The sequence below is a fragment of the Pteropus alecto genome, unplaced genomic scaffold (assembly GCF_000325575.1).
Source record: "Pteropus alecto unplaced genomic scaffold, ASM32557v1 scaffold79, whole genome shotgun sequence".
NCBI classification, from domain to species: Eukaryota; Metazoa; Chordata; class Mammalia; order Chiroptera; family Pteropodidae; genus Pteropus; species Pteropus alecto.
Genome location: NW_006494612.1, coordinates 19,428,805 through 19,446,586, shown reverse-complemented (window position 1 = coordinate 19,446,586; position 17,782 = coordinate 19,428,805). Strand labels below are relative to the sequence as shown.

Here is a 17,782-nt window from a genome sequence, read left to right as displayed (position 1 = left end):
TTACTTAAAACAGTTTAAAAAAAATACTTAAGCAAACTGAACTAGGGAAGACTGTTATTTGCCAACAGTAAATAATATTGAAGACTGTTGTTTTCAGCAATTTTCTGGTACCCAGAACAGACAGACCAAGAGAGACAATGTCTTATATAACAGTTGTAACAGTTCTGATCTGACTGTGTGTCCACCCTTTTTGGAGGTCATGAACCTGCGTTTTTAGAGGAACTAGCAGGCCACTGGCAGCTGAAGAACAATCTTCACTTATTTTGTCTGGGAAGAACAGGAACAGGAAAGGAAGATAGAGGATTTTTAACTATTAGTGCTCTGGGTGTGAAAAAGAGTACTGAACATATTAATTGACGATCCACTCCATTTCATATAAATGTTTTATAGGCAGACAGATTAAACCACTGTTACACCACAGTAATAGAAGCACATAGTATTATTCAATGCGCCTGCTTTTAAGTTCCAAACCAAAGACCTGACATCAGTAAAAAAAAAAAAGCATAAAATATTCCAGAAAAGCACAGTTCTAAAATACCAATATGTCAATTTCAGTCACTAAGATATTATTATTTTTAATTCTAGTTCCTCAAAATATACTTTCCAAAGTATTAGATTTTCTCATCTGTCAATCACAGTTTATCTTTTAAAAAATATTCCTGTTATTTCCACTGTCTGTACTAAAAAATATCTTTGGATAGGTCATCAAAAATATACTTTCAGAAATAAGTCCAGTCTGATTATGACTGTGATATCTATACTGATTCCTTGAGAATAGTTAAAAAGTTGTTCTTTTGAAATTAACTTTGAAGTCTTCATCAATTAAGGAAATGGAACAGTACAAATTTCATTTCTTAGGTTCTTGACTGGATTTGATTTTTTGAACAATGAAGCATTCGAAATTTTCTGACAAGAAAGATATTTGTGTACAGTGGAAAAAAACACATTAATTTAAAGGGCATCACTTGGTTTATACTATTTTATGCATTTTGATAGTAAATACTGGCTGAACAATCAGGCCAATTATTCAGAAGAAAGACTGATTTGAAGAACATTGTTACTGCTGTTCTCAAGTTCCAAAGCAGTAATTTTGATCCTCCATTTTCTGTACTAGACAGTCAAAATGTGAATATTCTAACCCAGCTTGATTTCTATGTTTCAGGTTCCTTCTTAATTTATCTTTTCCTACATTCAGATCACTTTCTTTCCTTAGTAGTTTCTGAAATTTCTCAAACCAAGACTAAACACTTTATAGCTTTGTCAGCAAAATTAGGTGAGTAAAAGTTGTGTATAGAGAAAATTTGCAGATTTTAAAATGGAAAACTTACAAAACTATAACAAGGAAAATCTAGAAAAATAAATACTCCACAGCTGGCTTTAAATGAAAAAATATATGAGGTTAGAGTGCAGCTATAATCAAAATGTAAGGAAGAATGCATGATGTCCAGTTTGATTGTAATATGGCCAAAGAAATAGAATTATTGATAGTTAAAAGAAAATCCAATCCAATTCTTTACTTGTAATTTGTGGAAAACAAGGAAAGGATCCAATTTGTAATCCACAGCTATATTTTCTAGGATTTCTTTTCCTTATTTCGTAAACTCTCATGCCCATTAGCTGTAGCCAAGTCATTCTCTTTATTTTCTCTCTAGGTATCATATCCACTGAACCTCAAAAGCTACATACACACACTTCTTCAGCTTTGGTTCTCCCTTTCTCACCCTGTCCTCACACACAAGAAGACAAATGTGCAGGAGAGGGTTTGACAGAGAAAGAGCTCATAAAGGGAAGGAAGCAGGGCATCCGGGGTAGACTGTGAACATGCCCGACAATATCATTTCCCTTGGTTGCATAACCACTGGCATTGCACAAAGCAGAGATATTCATAATGAAATCCAGTAGATAGAGTTGTAAGTCACTTCCACTAATAATATGCATTTACTCATGCTTACTATGTTCTTGACACTATGCTAAATAAGAATTAAAGTTCAGTTAAATTAGAACTGGTAATATTGAACTAAGCTATGTAATATCTCAAAATAAACCTGTTACAAGTAATTTCCTTGATTGTCAATAATGTCTTCTCTTACAAAATTCTAACACTTAGAAAAAGCAGTGTGGTGCTGTAAAATCATTATAGGTTGTAGATTTGGAAGATGTGGGTTCCAATGACATTTCTATCCCCTTTTATACATATAAAATAAAAATAACATCTGCCTTTGTATGATTGATATGAGAAATAAATTGTAGGATGTATGAGAAAATTTTGGATTTATCATAGGCAGTTAGTAAATGGTAACAAAATAATTCACATTCTTTGATAATTCACATTGGTTTGATAATTGCCCTGGTATTTGTCAGTTTTCAATTTTATTTATAACTCACTTTCTTCTTCATTTAAACTGCTTGATCCAGAACCTAACTTTGTTTATTTCCCTTTTATATTTTCTAAACATATGTATATAGCCCTCATTTTCAAATAAATATAAAAATGAGATTTTAGATTTAATGGAAATGTTCTATTTGATTATTCAAACTTAACTAATCAAGTTCCTCAAATGCAATTTTTATTTTTATTTTTTCTTAATATGAACAGAGCACAAAGAAATATGTTGAGAAAATCCCTCATTCGCAAGGATGAAATCTGTAGAACTGCTATTCATTTTGAAAGCTTCTGGTTAGATATAATCACCTGCCAAATCGCCATCTAAACATTTTGCAACGAACATTTCCATTACCATGACATTTGTCTTATTATGAACTACTTCTTGTACAGACTCATTATCACTTCTGATTTGCTCCTTTACCAAAAAATGAAGAAATATGGTCTCTTTAGGATTTTTTTGTAAACCAAAATTTAATCCACATAATTTCTGTTTCTTATGAATGTGCTTTATCTTTTGTTCTAGAGGCTTCTTCTGAATTAGGGACTAAGTTAATCTCTGCAATGTTTCTATCTGTAGTTCTGAAGCAGAAAGTTTGGAATAGGCAAAAGATCTGTATGAGGTCATTTGCAAAGCTTGATTTTGACCTTCCTGGTAATGGGAGATTCTTTTTACTCTCAAGTACTCATCTACTTACTCATTCATTTATCAAACATTTGTCATGGCCATGAATGCTAATTTGTTATCTTCTGGACTGTGGCAGAGGCCCAGAGTTTTTGTCTAGCAGTGGTTAAAAGCATCGGCTTTGAAGCCAGACGAATTTGGGTTAAAGTGTTGGCTTTACTACATACATGCAGTTTATTCAAATTGTTAGTGTTTCTTTGACTTAAATGATTTTATTTTATATACAAGAGATGGCCAACTTTACTAAATTATATATGTTTCCTCTTCAAAATTTATTAACTTTATAATTTAGCTTTGTATATTTTAAGAATATAAAGAGGTACAATTTCCCTCTAGCAAGTTTACAATAATTTTTCAACCATTTATATAGTCTTTTGTCTCTTAATATTGAGATATCTAAAGAAACTGTTCCTTAAGGCAGCCCCATGATCCAGTCACAGGCTCCTGAGACCTGTGTAGAGGAAAGAGCAGCTGTGCCAAGATGAAAGCTGGGCAAAATCAAGAAGTGTATTCCTTTTCCTGGCCTCCTGTCAATTGATTTGATGAAGTTGCTACACAAAGTCTTTTCCACTTTTTTGTACTTCTAGCCCTCTTCCATGATATTATTCCTATGCTTCCCTTTCCCCAGTTGCTCTCACAGTTTGGGATGCGCCCTATCTCTGGCTGCCTCTTTTGACTAGACTTATATACAAGAGTGACAATGAATTGGAACCTCTGACATTACTTAATGGGACCTGTGTCTATAAAGAGGCATACTACTGAGAAACTCTGTACTGATCCAAAAATGACAAATTAGATCTTGTTCAAAATGGGCACTGAGCCTGGTGGAACTTCAAAAACTGTTTAGCTACAATCGAATATGCTCTTTTTCCTCCTACAGGGTTACAGTGAGAAGCTGGAGGAGAGAAGAGAAGGGACACATTTCTGATGGCAGAATAGTCAAAGACAGGGTATCTCAGGAGAGGGGAGTTCTCACTTCAGGCCACAGAATGAGAAACAAAAACAACCAGACACTGAAACTGTGAATGGTCCCTTAGAACAAGCTTGAAAGCTTGACTATAAGCCTGCTTGTTTTCGTTATGGCCAGCAGGATACCCTAAAAGACACTAAATTAGACTACTTTTAAGTAAGAAAGTGCTCTTTGGCTCCAATAGATCCCTTTCCAAGTTTGCCATTATTTTGCCACATTTCATTTCAACTACCAAACTAAATCCAACCTGGTTTTATTTTTCTTGATTTTTCTCTATTCACACTCCAAAGGAGAAACTAAAACTCTATATGAGAAATCAGTAATTTCTGCAGGAAAAGATTGCTTTGTTCCCTGGACTATGGTAGGCTTGGAGAGCCAGACTTGATTTCATCCATATAGTTCTAAACTGATTTTTTTTTTTATCAATAGAGCTGACCTTGTTTCACATGGCTACTTATGGAAACACTGATTCTGGCAAATGGTAGTATGTGAATTCAAAAGGTGTATGCATACTTTTAATATTAAAAGAATGCATTAGACAAAACTGAACTCCTGTGCCAGACTTTGGTTTAACAGCATTGTAGTATTCCTGTTTATTCTTTTTCTAATCAAATAATTAAAAAAAAAAACAACATAGAATCTTAACAAGTTAGTAATTGAAATTGTATTACATTCATGATCACAGAACCTTTCTGATACACTTGTCTGGACTGAATGAGTGAGTATATATATAGAAGGATCACAATATAGAAGGAAAGTATTAATTTATTTACAAAAATTAATGTTTGAAATAATTTTGGTATTGTTCTGTGTGTTGGGTGGCACCACATGTCATACAATTCACTGATTCAATATCCTCGGGCTAAGGAATATATCTTTTTATTTTATATGAGTGTCACCCATTTTACAGAAATGTTATGCTTGTTCCTAAGTCATTAAATAATTTCACTTATTTTGAGCAAAGACAAAAATTAGGGACAAATTAAGAATTAAATAAAATTGATATAAGGTATATGATTATAAAGTGATATAAGGTATATGATTATAACATTTTAGTATTTTCATTTTTCTTATATACCATCCTCTACTTCATTCCTTGCCCTGTACACATTCCATGAGAACCAACTGGCTATTTTATTGACAAAATCTCCTGTTAATCTGCACAGTAGTATTAATTCGCCTGTTGGTATTAATTTATCATTTAACTCTTTCAGTCATCAATTTGTACCAAGCTCCATATCCATCAACAAAAGTATTTTTGTCTCCATAGACGTTCAATCAGTGCATTGTAGACTGACTTCCAATCTGAAATGCGCACAAGGGCAAATTCACTTTTAACAAATGTATATTCAAAAATTAAAAAGCCAAACAAATTGCTCCTGGCAAGTCCCGACTCCCACAAGGCAAGGACAGCATAAAAATGGCAGAGAGCAGCACTAAGTCATTCATGACTAAAGCTCACAAACTAACTGGATTGTACCGAATTGAACCAAGCTAACAAATGAGAAATATGGAGGATATACTGGCCTCATGATTTTTATTCCTTCTAACTCCAGGCACCACAGAAAGAGAAATGACTAAATCTCTATTTTAATAGCTGCTGTCAAGAGTTTTGCTCTGTAGGGCCTATTTCAGCAGTTCCTGGTGGTAATATATGGCATTTCCCTGATTAACAGCCATTTTATAAGTTGTGTAATTGGCCACAAATCAGAAGGATGTCATAATGTAGCAAGAAAACATTCCCATCTCCGTCAGAGCCTTGGCTTAGATATCTGGAGGAATTATTATTTGAGTAGTTTGTGGGTTTTCATTACTTTAAATAATGTACTACCTAAAATACAAAAAAAGATATTTAAACTAATGAACATTTCTGTTTCTTAACCCTTTCTTTCATGCCTATCCTTAGATTTCTTTTTCCCTTGGAAAAAATCCCTAAAAATAGAATTCTTTCTTCATTTTCATAATGCCAGTGTTTGTGGGAGAAATAGAGGGAAAGTCAGGGCTTGGATTAGGGTGAGGCAACTGAGACATTCACCTTAGGTATGAAGTTTAAAGGGGCGCCAAAAAAAAACATGCCCCCCCCCAAAAAAAACCAAGATAAACTATTTTATTGCAATATTTAGAAAAATAAAAATAATTCAAAAAATATCAATGGTGAACAAAATATTAAAATTTTAAATAAAACAGGACCTGACTCTGTACTTGCACAACTCACCTCATTTGCCTTACCCTGGTCCCAGCTCTAGGCAAGGGTATCAGACAGGAAGGAGTGACCACAAAGTAATGAGATCAACTGAATTTGTCCAATAGCAAAACAGGTCTTGATTTTCTATAGTTACTCTTCAGGTTATAATAAGAGCAATCTCCTGCACAGAATTATGTATATATAACATCTTATTTTGAACTCTGTGATACAGAGTTCACCGCATTTAACTGTCAAAGCGCCATCTAAATGGAGGTGAATTTTGTAATTCCATAGCAGCCTTTATTAGAGACTAAGGACCATTTGTCACTAAAGTGACAAATATAAATTATTATCAACCTTTTTCTCTTTCTAAGGTCAATAAAGACTGATATTGTTCCTTTATTTAAAAAAATATGCATATTTCCTGATTTGAGCAATGATAATATATACTAGAAATACAAAGTTAAAAAGAAGACCTTGTGAATGTCCTTGAGAAGATGGAATTTAAACTCTTTGTTACAGTGGTTTGACAAGTCTATGAGAAAAGTATGACAAAAAGAAGGGACATACAATTCAGATGGGGTGTTGAATTTCCTAAAGACAATGACATTTAAGCTAAAATTTGAAGGTCTGGTAGAAGGTAGTTACACGAAAAAGAAAGAAGGATGATGAGGCATTCTCAAGAGAAGGATTAATACTGTGAAACATGGAGGCTTTGAAATGGTAGCATGTTTCAGAAGGACCATGAATATTTCAGTAAGATTGGGGAGATTGATGCAAGCCAGAAAATGGTAAGATAAGGCTGGAGAGAGAAAAAGAAAGCAATTCAAATGAAAAACAGAAGATATTTGAATGAAATAATATAATAGCTTATCTAGAGATCAGCTGTATTGAATAATATATTTTAAATGCAAAAGTGATAATATATCAGGGTAGATGTTTTATGCACTTTGATCCTGGAATTAGGAACAAAATACATGAAAAACAGTTTTAAAAGGTGTCATAACTTTGTAAAAATATGACCTAGCAACAAAATTGGAAGTTTCACAAGAACATTTATGCTACATCTGCCTGATTTATTCCTTTGTGACTATCACTTCCAAAAGCAGAAGAAAACAGGGTTCAATGTGCTTAAAAATGTATTATACTTCCATTTAAAAGCTATTAAACTTTAGATGTAGATGAAATTATGCTACAGAAATTAGATTTAAAATTATGAAACATTAACAAATGCAAAATGAAAGTGAAGACAAAATAGTGTAAAAATGTGAAATGGTTTACTTGCATTAAATCTAGATAATAAAAATAATCATAAAAATCATGCTTTTTCCAACCATGTGATAAAATAGCCTACCAGTTGCAACTGCAATTAACCTGAAAATAATAAAGAGAGGTCACTAACCTTTGACATCATTTGCTAACTTCTTGGCTTCATTAAGGATCCCGAAGCTTTTCTGAAGAGAGCCTTTGGCAGTTTCCTTTAATGAACCCTGAGGACCTGTTGCCTGTGATAGAAAAAGACGTGTCACATATCTAAAACCATAGAATTATGGAGTAGAAATATGTAGCAGGTAGTTGTTATACAGAGCTTACTTTCGGAAAAGCATTCTGGGCTACAGATTTAGAATTATAAATTATCAGCACATATTGGTAATTAAAGTCAGGAGACTGTTCATTGAAAGAAGGGAAGGCTTAGAAGAGAACCCTTCGGATTCCCAAAATTTAAGGGCCAAACATAGAAAATGGGGTTGACAAGGGGACTGAGATTCCAGAGAGAACAAAGAGAAACCAGGAGAGTGTAATATTATGAAAATGAAGGGATTAAGAAGTGGATCTAAGCATGACGACTGGCAACGTGTGCAAGGATGGTTTTTGGTCAGTATTACCAAATGCTGAAGAACGGTCAAGCAGATTAAGATCGACACACATCCACTGACTCTATCCCTAAGCACATTTCACTTGAGTTGTGGGGTAAATAGGAGAGTATTTCCGGTCTCCCTGGTGTTGAAATGAGAAAGAACAACGCTTCTTTTCTAAACTCATCTCAAAGTACAATGGCAAAACACAATTTTCTAAATGGCAATCTTTGAGCCACGATTGTTTCCTAGCAAAGTATATTTGTTGAGGCTTGGCTTAAAAGAGATGACACAAAGATAACAGAATAAAATGGGAAAATAATCATTTAATTTAAATGTCTAGTTATCCATTTTAATACTGTTTCCTCCTCAGCAATCATTATGCAATACATTTATACCAAGGAACAGATCAAATGGGATCTTACATGAAAATTTTAAATTGGAGAAGTATTTCAGGGTGCAAGTAGAGCTAGAGAATGCTAAATACTTACTGCTGAAGTTGCAAATCTGAATTCAGGTTATCCTAGATATGATACTCTTGAAAGAGAAATTATTTGTACTATTTTAAATTCTTACCAGCAGTTATGAGTTTTACGTTTGCCTACATTCTTGCCAATACTTGATATAGTCAGTCTTTTTTATATTTTAGGCGTTCTAATAGATGTGTACATCATTTTGATTTTAATTTGCATTTCCCTTGTGACTAATAATGCTCAGAATATTTTCATGTGTTATTTGCCATCTTCTTTGGCAAAGTGTCTGTTTAAATCTTTAGTCCCATTTTTTATTGGGTAATTCTTATTGAGTTTTGAAAGATATTTATGTATAACCTAAATGCAAATCCTTCATCAGATATGTAATTTGCAAATATATTTCCATAGTTTATGGCTTGTCTTAATAAATGGTTGGATTTGATTTGTTATAACTTTGTCAATAAATTTTGCATTTATGTTCATGAGTGATATTGATCTATAAATTTCATTTTTTTGAAATGTCTTTGGTTTGTATCAGAGTAAAACTGGCTTCATGGAATGAGGTGGGACATATTTTCTCCTCTTCAATTCTGTGAAGACATTATCATTTCTTCCTTAAATATTTGGTGAAATTCAAGAGTGAAGTCATCTGAAACTGACTCTCTCTCTCTCTCTCTCTCTCTCTGTGTCTCTGTTTTTCTCTGTCTCTCTGTCTCTGTGTGTGTGTGTGTGAAGGTTTTTAAGTATACATTAAATTCTCTAATATAGGGTTATTCAGTTATTTATTTGTAAGTGAATTTTTGTAGTTTGTGATTTTCAAAGAATGTGTCCATTTTATTCAAATTGTTAAATTTTTGGTATAAAGTTGTTTATAATATTCTCTTACCCTTTACTGTTTGTGGGAATTATAGTGATTTCACCTCTTTTATTCTCGACATTAGATATTGGTGAACTTTCTAAATTTTTCTGATTAGTCTGACTGGATGATTATCAACTTACTGATCTTCCATTGGACCCTTACACCTTCATCCATCAACATGGCTGAGCTCTGACTGAAGTGCATCTGCTAATAAATTTTCATACTGCTAATTTCCTATCTTCTTGTATCTGTGAACTTGTCTGTCTTTTGCTTCCAGGCATCTTATCTTTCCTACTGTCCAGGAAGCCAGTGATTTCTACCTGGATCTTTAGTCAATCACTCCTTGCTCAGCTATAAGAGATAGGTGGTACATAGAGGAGTATGGAAGATATGGTAGCAACATAGTAAGGAAAGGCAAGGAGGTAGGAAATTTTGATATGTGGCTAGGAGACAAATATTTCAGTTGCAAAGGACTAGAATTTATAAATGGTAGTATGAAGAACTAAGGCTGTCAGAGAGATTGGAGTCAATTTCTGGGAAGTTTAAATGTCAGACTAAGGAAACTGGACAATAAGCAATGTGGAGCCATTGAAAGTTTCTGAGTAGGAGAGTATGATCAGAGCCATAGTCTAGGAAGATGACTTATGCAGCTGTGTGGGAAGAAAAGAAGACATCGGTTGGTTATTTTAGTAGTATAGGCCAGAGAAAAGAGAGTTGTAACCTCGGGTGAAGGCAGCAGAAATGAGAGGTTTGGGTTCAAGAGATGTGGAGGAATACGACAAGTTTAGATGTTTTGAGATGCGTTCCAAAATATTAAAGAGCTGATGGCATTTACAAGCAATATAATAACAATCTAGGTTTAAAAGACAAGGCTTTCATGGGATAACAGAATGGAAAACACCAGCATGTTATGGATGAACAGAACTGTTTCAACTCATCGAAATTTATAGAGTTCCTTTTCCAACATTGTTTAGTAAGGCACTGAAGAACATCGACAATATTAGAACAGGTGATGAAGCAGCATTTTCCAAGCTAATTATACTTCATACATATTCATAAGCATCACATCTGAGTATCTGAGCTGTGTCTACAGCATATGTAAAATATAAATGAGGTTGCAAGACATTTTGTTCCTGCTTTTTAGAAATTGTATTTTTTATAAACATTTAATCCTTCTCTCTAAATATAAATTAGATAAGAACTTTCATTATAATATATTATACAATTCAGAATATTTTATATGCAAGTTACATGTTTTTATTAGTTAATAATCATTTATAGAAAACATGAGATAAGGTAAGACATTAAAGAAGGAAAAATACAGGAAGAAATGAAATGAAATCTGCAAAGATTTAATTGGCTTTTAATACATCTAAGTTTTCTTCTTCCTACTATTTGTTAAATATTTATAGTGACTCTTATTAAAGCATCATGTCATTGATTAATAGATGAATACGTTGATTGATTTACTAAATGAAAGTTTTTAGGTGTTTCAAGCACAAGAGTAAGTAAGCTCTGATTAATCAAAGATGGAAAGACTTTGCTTTCACTGAAGGAACTATAGTGAAACGGAGAAACAAAAAAATTCTTTATAAAGAAAATAATTACTGCTATAACAGTATATGAAAATATCCAAGTGTTCTGTTGTTGTAGGCTTTAATAGGGGAAGATGTGAAGATGAGATCTGAAGTTTATCAGGATGGTAAACCTGTACCTCAGTGATTTAATATTTAAATAAGCAAATTTAAAAGTTATTGTTTGTCTTACTTTTTATGTTATACTTTTATTATTTTTTAATTGTGCCTCTTTAGGTAAATTTTCTAAATTCATTGAAAGAGTTGGCTCTCAGGAGAGATGCAGAACATTTCTTTTTGTTTTTGTTTTCGCTTCTTAAAAAAATTAGTAACTGAAAATTCACCAGCATGGTTTATGACCTAGTCCATTACTTCTTTATTATTTATTTTAGAAATAATTTATTTGATAAGATAAGTCATGCACATTTCCAAAGTGGATACTATGCCAAGATAATATATAACTTACATGACTTTAAATTTAAAAATTTTAATAAAGAAAACTCTTCGAAATGTGCAGAGTTGTATGTTAGGGCTGGTCATTAGCTGCAGTGGGCTTATGTAAAGTATATATCAAAGAAATTATATTTGGTATGTCAGGCAGCTGTTAAAAATCAGAGAGAATTTTCTTACTATAATAAAATAAATTCTCAGAAGAAATGGTAGAATCTAGATTATATACATTTTAGTGGAATTTTTTGAGAATATCCAAAAATGTGCATGTGACATTAATTGATATATTAATCTAAAAAGTTATGTAAAAATTACTTTTTGTACAAAAACTATTTGCATAAGAAGGGTATAGAGGGATAAACAACATAGTAAAAGTGTTTATTTGTGGTTGGTAGGATTATGCACATTTTATATTTTCTCTCTCTTGCTTGTCTGTACTTCCTATTTTTCTATAATGGACATGAATTTTTTTAATAATTAAAAAGATCGTATAAAATTTTAAAATAAAAATATCATTGTACATTAATTTTAAGGGTATTTTACTATAACTGATATTTAAAAAATACTACAAGATATTAAAATAAAATAGTAAATAAAAAAAGAGTTAAGAAACAAGCCATAGAGATGGCCTTGGTTAAAAAATCTGTAGATCCTGGCTTTGCACATTATGTCCTAAGACGGAAATGCAGTTAGATGAGTCTCTGGAAGACCAAAAGCAATTTAGCACATAAAGGAGACTCAGGGATGAAATAAGAATCCTCAAAGTTATAAGAATTTAGAATTGGTGATTGTGAATTTTCAGCTTAATGAGAACACCAAGAAAGACAATTAAGAAGAGGGTTTAAAAATACATAACTGAGAACAGGTTTTCACCAATTATAGCATGACAGCCATTGCTCTAGAATCTATGGGTGCCACTAACTTGCCATAATGAGGCAGGGACTAGACAAGATGTTGGGGGAGTAGAATGGGCAGAGATTACAAGGAATCTTGATTTTGAATCAAGGCAATAGAGAAGTGTCTACCAAGTTAAAGAATATCGTCAGAGGGCACAGGTTTTCTTTCCAGTTAATGTCCAGAATCAAACATTCATGGTAATTATACCTGTTAATTATTCCACTCCAGGTAGAAATCCCAAATACCAGGTCTGAGAGCACTGCTGCCTTGAATAAAATCAGTTCAAACTTATGTTGCATTACAAAGAGTTCCTGAGTTCTGACTAATGGCATAAACCTTTGATTTTTAACATTTTGTGCCCTGAAGTTTTAAATATGTCTAATACCGGATCATACAAGTTTGCTTCTCTATTTCCAATAAATGTTTTAAAGTTATTGACTTGAATGAGTGTATTCTGTACAAAGAAAATCACTAAAGTCAGGATGGCTTAATGAACACTATTTTCACACACAGATTCAACATTTTTCTAGGTAGCTTAAATCCCCACCGGCTTTTTCATATTTGCTATTGTGTGAAACACTGGTTCTTAGATAAGTTGCTGAATTGCTGATGAAGAAGAAATGCTCACTAGTTTTCTCAGCAGATTGCCATATCAATTATGGATTTATATCATTTTTCCATTTGTACTACACTAGTATAAAATTTAAATTCCAAAGAATATAGATATTGATAAGAAGTCAAAATTATTGTTTGACTTCTAAGTAGTGGATGATGGAATAAAACACAAGGCATATGGGAGTTAAAGTTTACAACTTGACTGACACTATATTTTATTGGGCTTTTTGGAAACGATATATACTCTGCTAATATTTGCCCAGCCCTTTATGTAGGAAATAAAAACTCAAAAATGACCTTGCAAGAATTCTTTATGTATTTGGGTTCATCCAATTACACAAAACAAATAGTAAATAATACAGACTGAAGAGAATACATGACCACATTTCTAAACAAACACTCATTAGAAATTCCTAATGTTTAATCATACTATTGAAAGATTCACAGCGTTTAACTATATGATTAATTGACCAATAGCAGTAGTGTCAAAAGAATCTTGTTACTATAAGGACTCAAAAACTAATAAAAAGGAAATTATTGGAATATTAATAATATTAAGGAAAGAATGATAATAGGAAGAAACAAAATTTATAATAAAGAGAAAGAATAAAGTATGTAGGTAAAAGTTGGAAAGCATTATATTTATTAGCATGACAAATAAAACAAATGATTACTGCTAGTTTGAGGGCAAATTAGAATTCTATTTATCTCTGATTATCCTGTATATTGTTTCATAATGCTATTTACACATTAAGTACATTAACTATGTGGCTAAAAAATTTAAAGAGAAATTGAACATGTGGGCATGCTTTAGTACCTCATACTTATTAATAAGTAGTTCATAAGCACCTCATTTAAGCACCCTAACTGTGTCAATGGTAAGAGTAAGATATAATCTTATTTAATTGAACATTGAATATTAAATTAGATTTAAAAATTAAATTCTGAGGTCTGGGGACTGTGCTATAGGAACTAAGCCAAGGGAGGGATCAGAAGAGACTGTATGATGTGCTTAATTAAAAGACAAACCTAATCCTCAAATTCTGATCTGCTATCTTCTCCTCCTGATTTGATTTCAGAAATCTAACTCTGATTAATTAAAAAAATCCCACATGATATCTACATTGAAACAGATATTCAGACATTGTCTCAAACTGAATAGGAAAAATAATTATATTTTTCTTCTGAAATTTTCCTCTCTATTCAACTTATTTCTCATGGAACTGTAAATATCTTGTCAATTCTGAAAAACTAGAGCATAGCAGCCATTCTAGATTCTAGCAGATGATAGGGGGTAATCTACATTTAGTGATCAGCTACTATACAGCAGGTTATCTATGTGAAAATCATAAAATATTATATATAAAACAGTGAGAGTGAAATACTCAGGGGGTCTTTTGTGGTTATCCATGTTTCTGTCTATTGGGTGTCTATTGTCAATTTAAATTTTAATCCTGGAAACATTCTTTTCTGGAAAAATGAAGTAGAAATAAAGCAAAACAGCACAGCCACCAAGTAGTGAAATGGTGGCAGCAGGCCATAGAAGCTGACTGCACAGAGCAGAGAGCAAGCATAGAGGCCTAGCATCTTTCAAAGCCCAGGATGCTGGGGCTGTGCAGTTCATGTCTGACCCAAAAGTTCACTCCTAGGGGAGATGAAATTGGCCAAGGCAGTGCTCACTATGCTGTGTGCCTTGGCATATCTCACCCAGTGGGGACAATTTTTTTTCTAACTCATCCAATGACTGCACGGGATAGTGGAGGGTCTAAACATCTCCTTCTCACAAGGAAGTGAACTGTCAGGAAGAAAACAAAAGGCTCCTCAGACATACGGATTATTTAATTTAAATTTTGAATTTTGAGCAAAAGACTGACTGTTTTCAGAAAACAATACCAAGAGAGTAAATAAAGTGTGGAGTAATTGTGCAGGGGAGATAAGTGGAAAATAAAACTATGATGGAGTAAAGAAAAGAAGATAAAAGAAGGCCTATGACTTTAGCATAAGACTCTTCACTTCAGCAGCATGGAAACCCTTCATGGGTCTCCAACACTTACTCCCTCTCAGTCCTTTGCAGTTATTGTACTCTCACCTCGCTCAGTGGGTATAAACCCGGAAGGAAGCACATTGAATCGGAAGAAAGCCAGGCCTCAGAAACGACAGGTATAGCGCAAGATGAAAGCCAGTCATGAGAATAAACACGGATCATTCACTGCAGGTGATTTCACAGAACAGCGTGCCCCTCACTCTCTCGCGCTCACACATGGCAACTGGCAACCAGACTTTAAGTGCCCCCTGACCCTTCTCCACTGAAAATATCACTTTTTAGGACAAATCAGTCTTCTTTGTGTTTGCTGTTAGCCATTTAATAAATCGGTGATTCTCTTTAGCATTTATTTTGTAATTTTTCAGAAAGTTAATTACTTTTACAAAGTTTATGGAAAGAGAGAAGGAATCATGATAACAAGGGAACATGTAATGCATTACAACTCATCCTAGTTCTAAGTTTGAGATTGGCTATCCTGTCACGTATATATGGAATCGGTGGTGAGAAAAAGCACATATTACATTTCAGCGTAAAATCGAGAGCAACCTAAGTGTAAAGTGATAGTATTAAATTTGGGTGAAATTAAACAGCTCTTTATCATAAAATGTTAAAAGTTTATAAGGATAAAGCAATGATAATAGTAAAAATTTTATTGGTACAAAATATTGTGAATAGGCATAACAGATGTCAATTAGAATGACATTCATTTTTTTCATTTATTCATTCACGAATGCCTACTATTTGCCAAGCACTGTGCTAGATGCTGAAAATAGTCATCTAATAAAATATTGGTTAGATGAAAATGATGAACTTGGAAAATAGGGTCTTTAAAATAGAAAATTATCTGTGAGAAGATGGATAAATAATTTAGTTTAGATTTTAAAAATAGGTCCATTTTGAAAAGATCACTAAGCATAGGGAAGTTTCTGCAATAACTGTATCACTATTTTGTATAAGAACTAGAGAACATATGGCATTAGTGGAGCTCATTCCAGATAAACCAAAACAGTAATAATTACTGATAAAATATGATGTTTTCATTATGACCACAAAATGAACCCTCTAAGATTGTGGTGGATGTCTCTAATATACCTGAGATCCAAGAAAGCATTTGTGTCCAATATCAAAGCAAAGAAAATAAATACTGATCTATTTCTTTAACATCATTTATTTATACATATTTCATTTACATTCAAATGTTGAATAAAGTTATTATTTTCTGAAATTCTGTTGTATGTGGAAGATTCTACATAAAGCCAAAGGAGTAATTGATGGTTATGAACATTTTAACTCAGCATGTACTTTCTAGGAAATGTTTTTTGACCAAAAATAGTATTACCAAGGTTTATCACATAACTTACAAAATGTTGCTACATGTAAAAGATGAAGATTTGTCACTATTGAAGATACTTAGATAATGTGTTATACTTGAGACCTCCAAAACTCTAAAATGTTAGTTTAAAATTTATTTTGAACAATGGTAGCAGCCAAAGGTTACTTTGATGGCAAAAGTCTCGATAAAAAGAGTATAGTTTAGAACTCTACGATCTAATGTGTTTTGTAACACATGTACTCTAAGTCAATCTTCACATATAACCAATTTGTGTGCAACTATAAGCACTGGTGTTAGTTTTCAAGGCACTTTCTTACTGATGACACTTGGAATAACAGTGATACATTTCCCTGTCCAGAATCTTATGTCTGATTGTTTTACTTCTGTGAGTTGGTAGAACAAACCTGTTTGGCATCTGTGATAATTTCAAGACCCTCATCAGTAGGGGTAGTAGAGGGTGACTGAGAAGAGTTCTGCTATGATTACAGTACATTGAAAGTTTGTTTGGGATAAAATTTTAAAAGCCTTTGAAAATAATTCAAAACTAATATTCTAACATACTAAAGTTTTCCAGAGCTCATTTAAATTGGAGAAACATAGTTTAGTTACTTATTCAAACCAATGGCTCTCTAGTTCACAACGCTATTTATTTCTTACCAGTGTTGTAGCTTCATGTGCAAGGCCTTTGGCTTCTTTGGCAATTTTCTCAGCTTCATCAATATAGTCTTTAATATTGCTGTAAGCTTTGAAGGCTGCAGTGGCATTGAAGGAGATGTTTTTAGCCTCATCAAGAATTCTGTTGGGATTACCCAAAAAAGAAAAAAAGAACACCAGAGTAGTTGATATTCAAATGAAGAACATTTTACTTATAACAAATATGGCTTTCAAATAACCATGGCCAATATAATTATAATAATTCCAAATGATAGTGAGCTATCTACTTATTGTATTATGTTGTAGTTTTCCATTTAAACTCATATTCCTAAGTAATTCAACTATGAAATACTACCAACATATGAACTATTCATAGCATCCTCCAAAATGTTCTGAAACCATGTGCACCTTGCTCAGTGGGTGGTCCTTTATGTCATTTGTGAAGCACACCACACATTTCAGAGCATTTGTACCATGTTACTAGAATGAACTTCACAAAATCTCTCTAGGGTAGGTGCATTTCCCAGATGAGGGTAAATGAACCTCAGAAGGTTAGATAGCTTGTCTCAGGTCACATGTCTGACATGTTATTCGTTAAGGTCTTGAGTCCAGCATCTGCTGACTTATAGCTTACTGTTCCATCCACTACCCTTCATGCTAAATTGGCAAAAGTTTGTCATAAAATGAACTGTGCTTGAATGATGCCCAGAGTCTTCAAACATCAATATTTCCTTTGTATCAATGAGTATTACATATTGGAACAGAACCTTACACATGTCATGTATTAAATACAGATTAACTGGG

At 33.1% G+C, this 17,782-nt stretch overlaps 1 protein-coding gene across 2 annotated transcripts in view; it reads right to left on the bottom strand.

Moving 5' to 3' along the window:
- LAMA2 (laminin subunit alpha 2) overlaps nucleotides 1-17,782 on the bottom strand; it is a 493,622-nt gene that overhangs the window by 70,301 nt on the left and 405,539 nt on the right. For both annotated transcript variants that reach the window (XM_006926157.1, XM_006926158.1), the window contains exons 40-41: nucleotides 16,982-17,120; nucleotides 7,626-7,728 (exon numbers count right to left, since the gene is read on the bottom strand). In XM_006926157.1, the coding sequence (XP_006926219.1) occupies nucleotides 7,626-7,728; nucleotides 16,982-17,120 (242 nt within the window). The remainder of the gene's footprint in view (nucleotides 1-7,625; nucleotides 7,729-16,981; nucleotides 17,121-17,782) is intronic.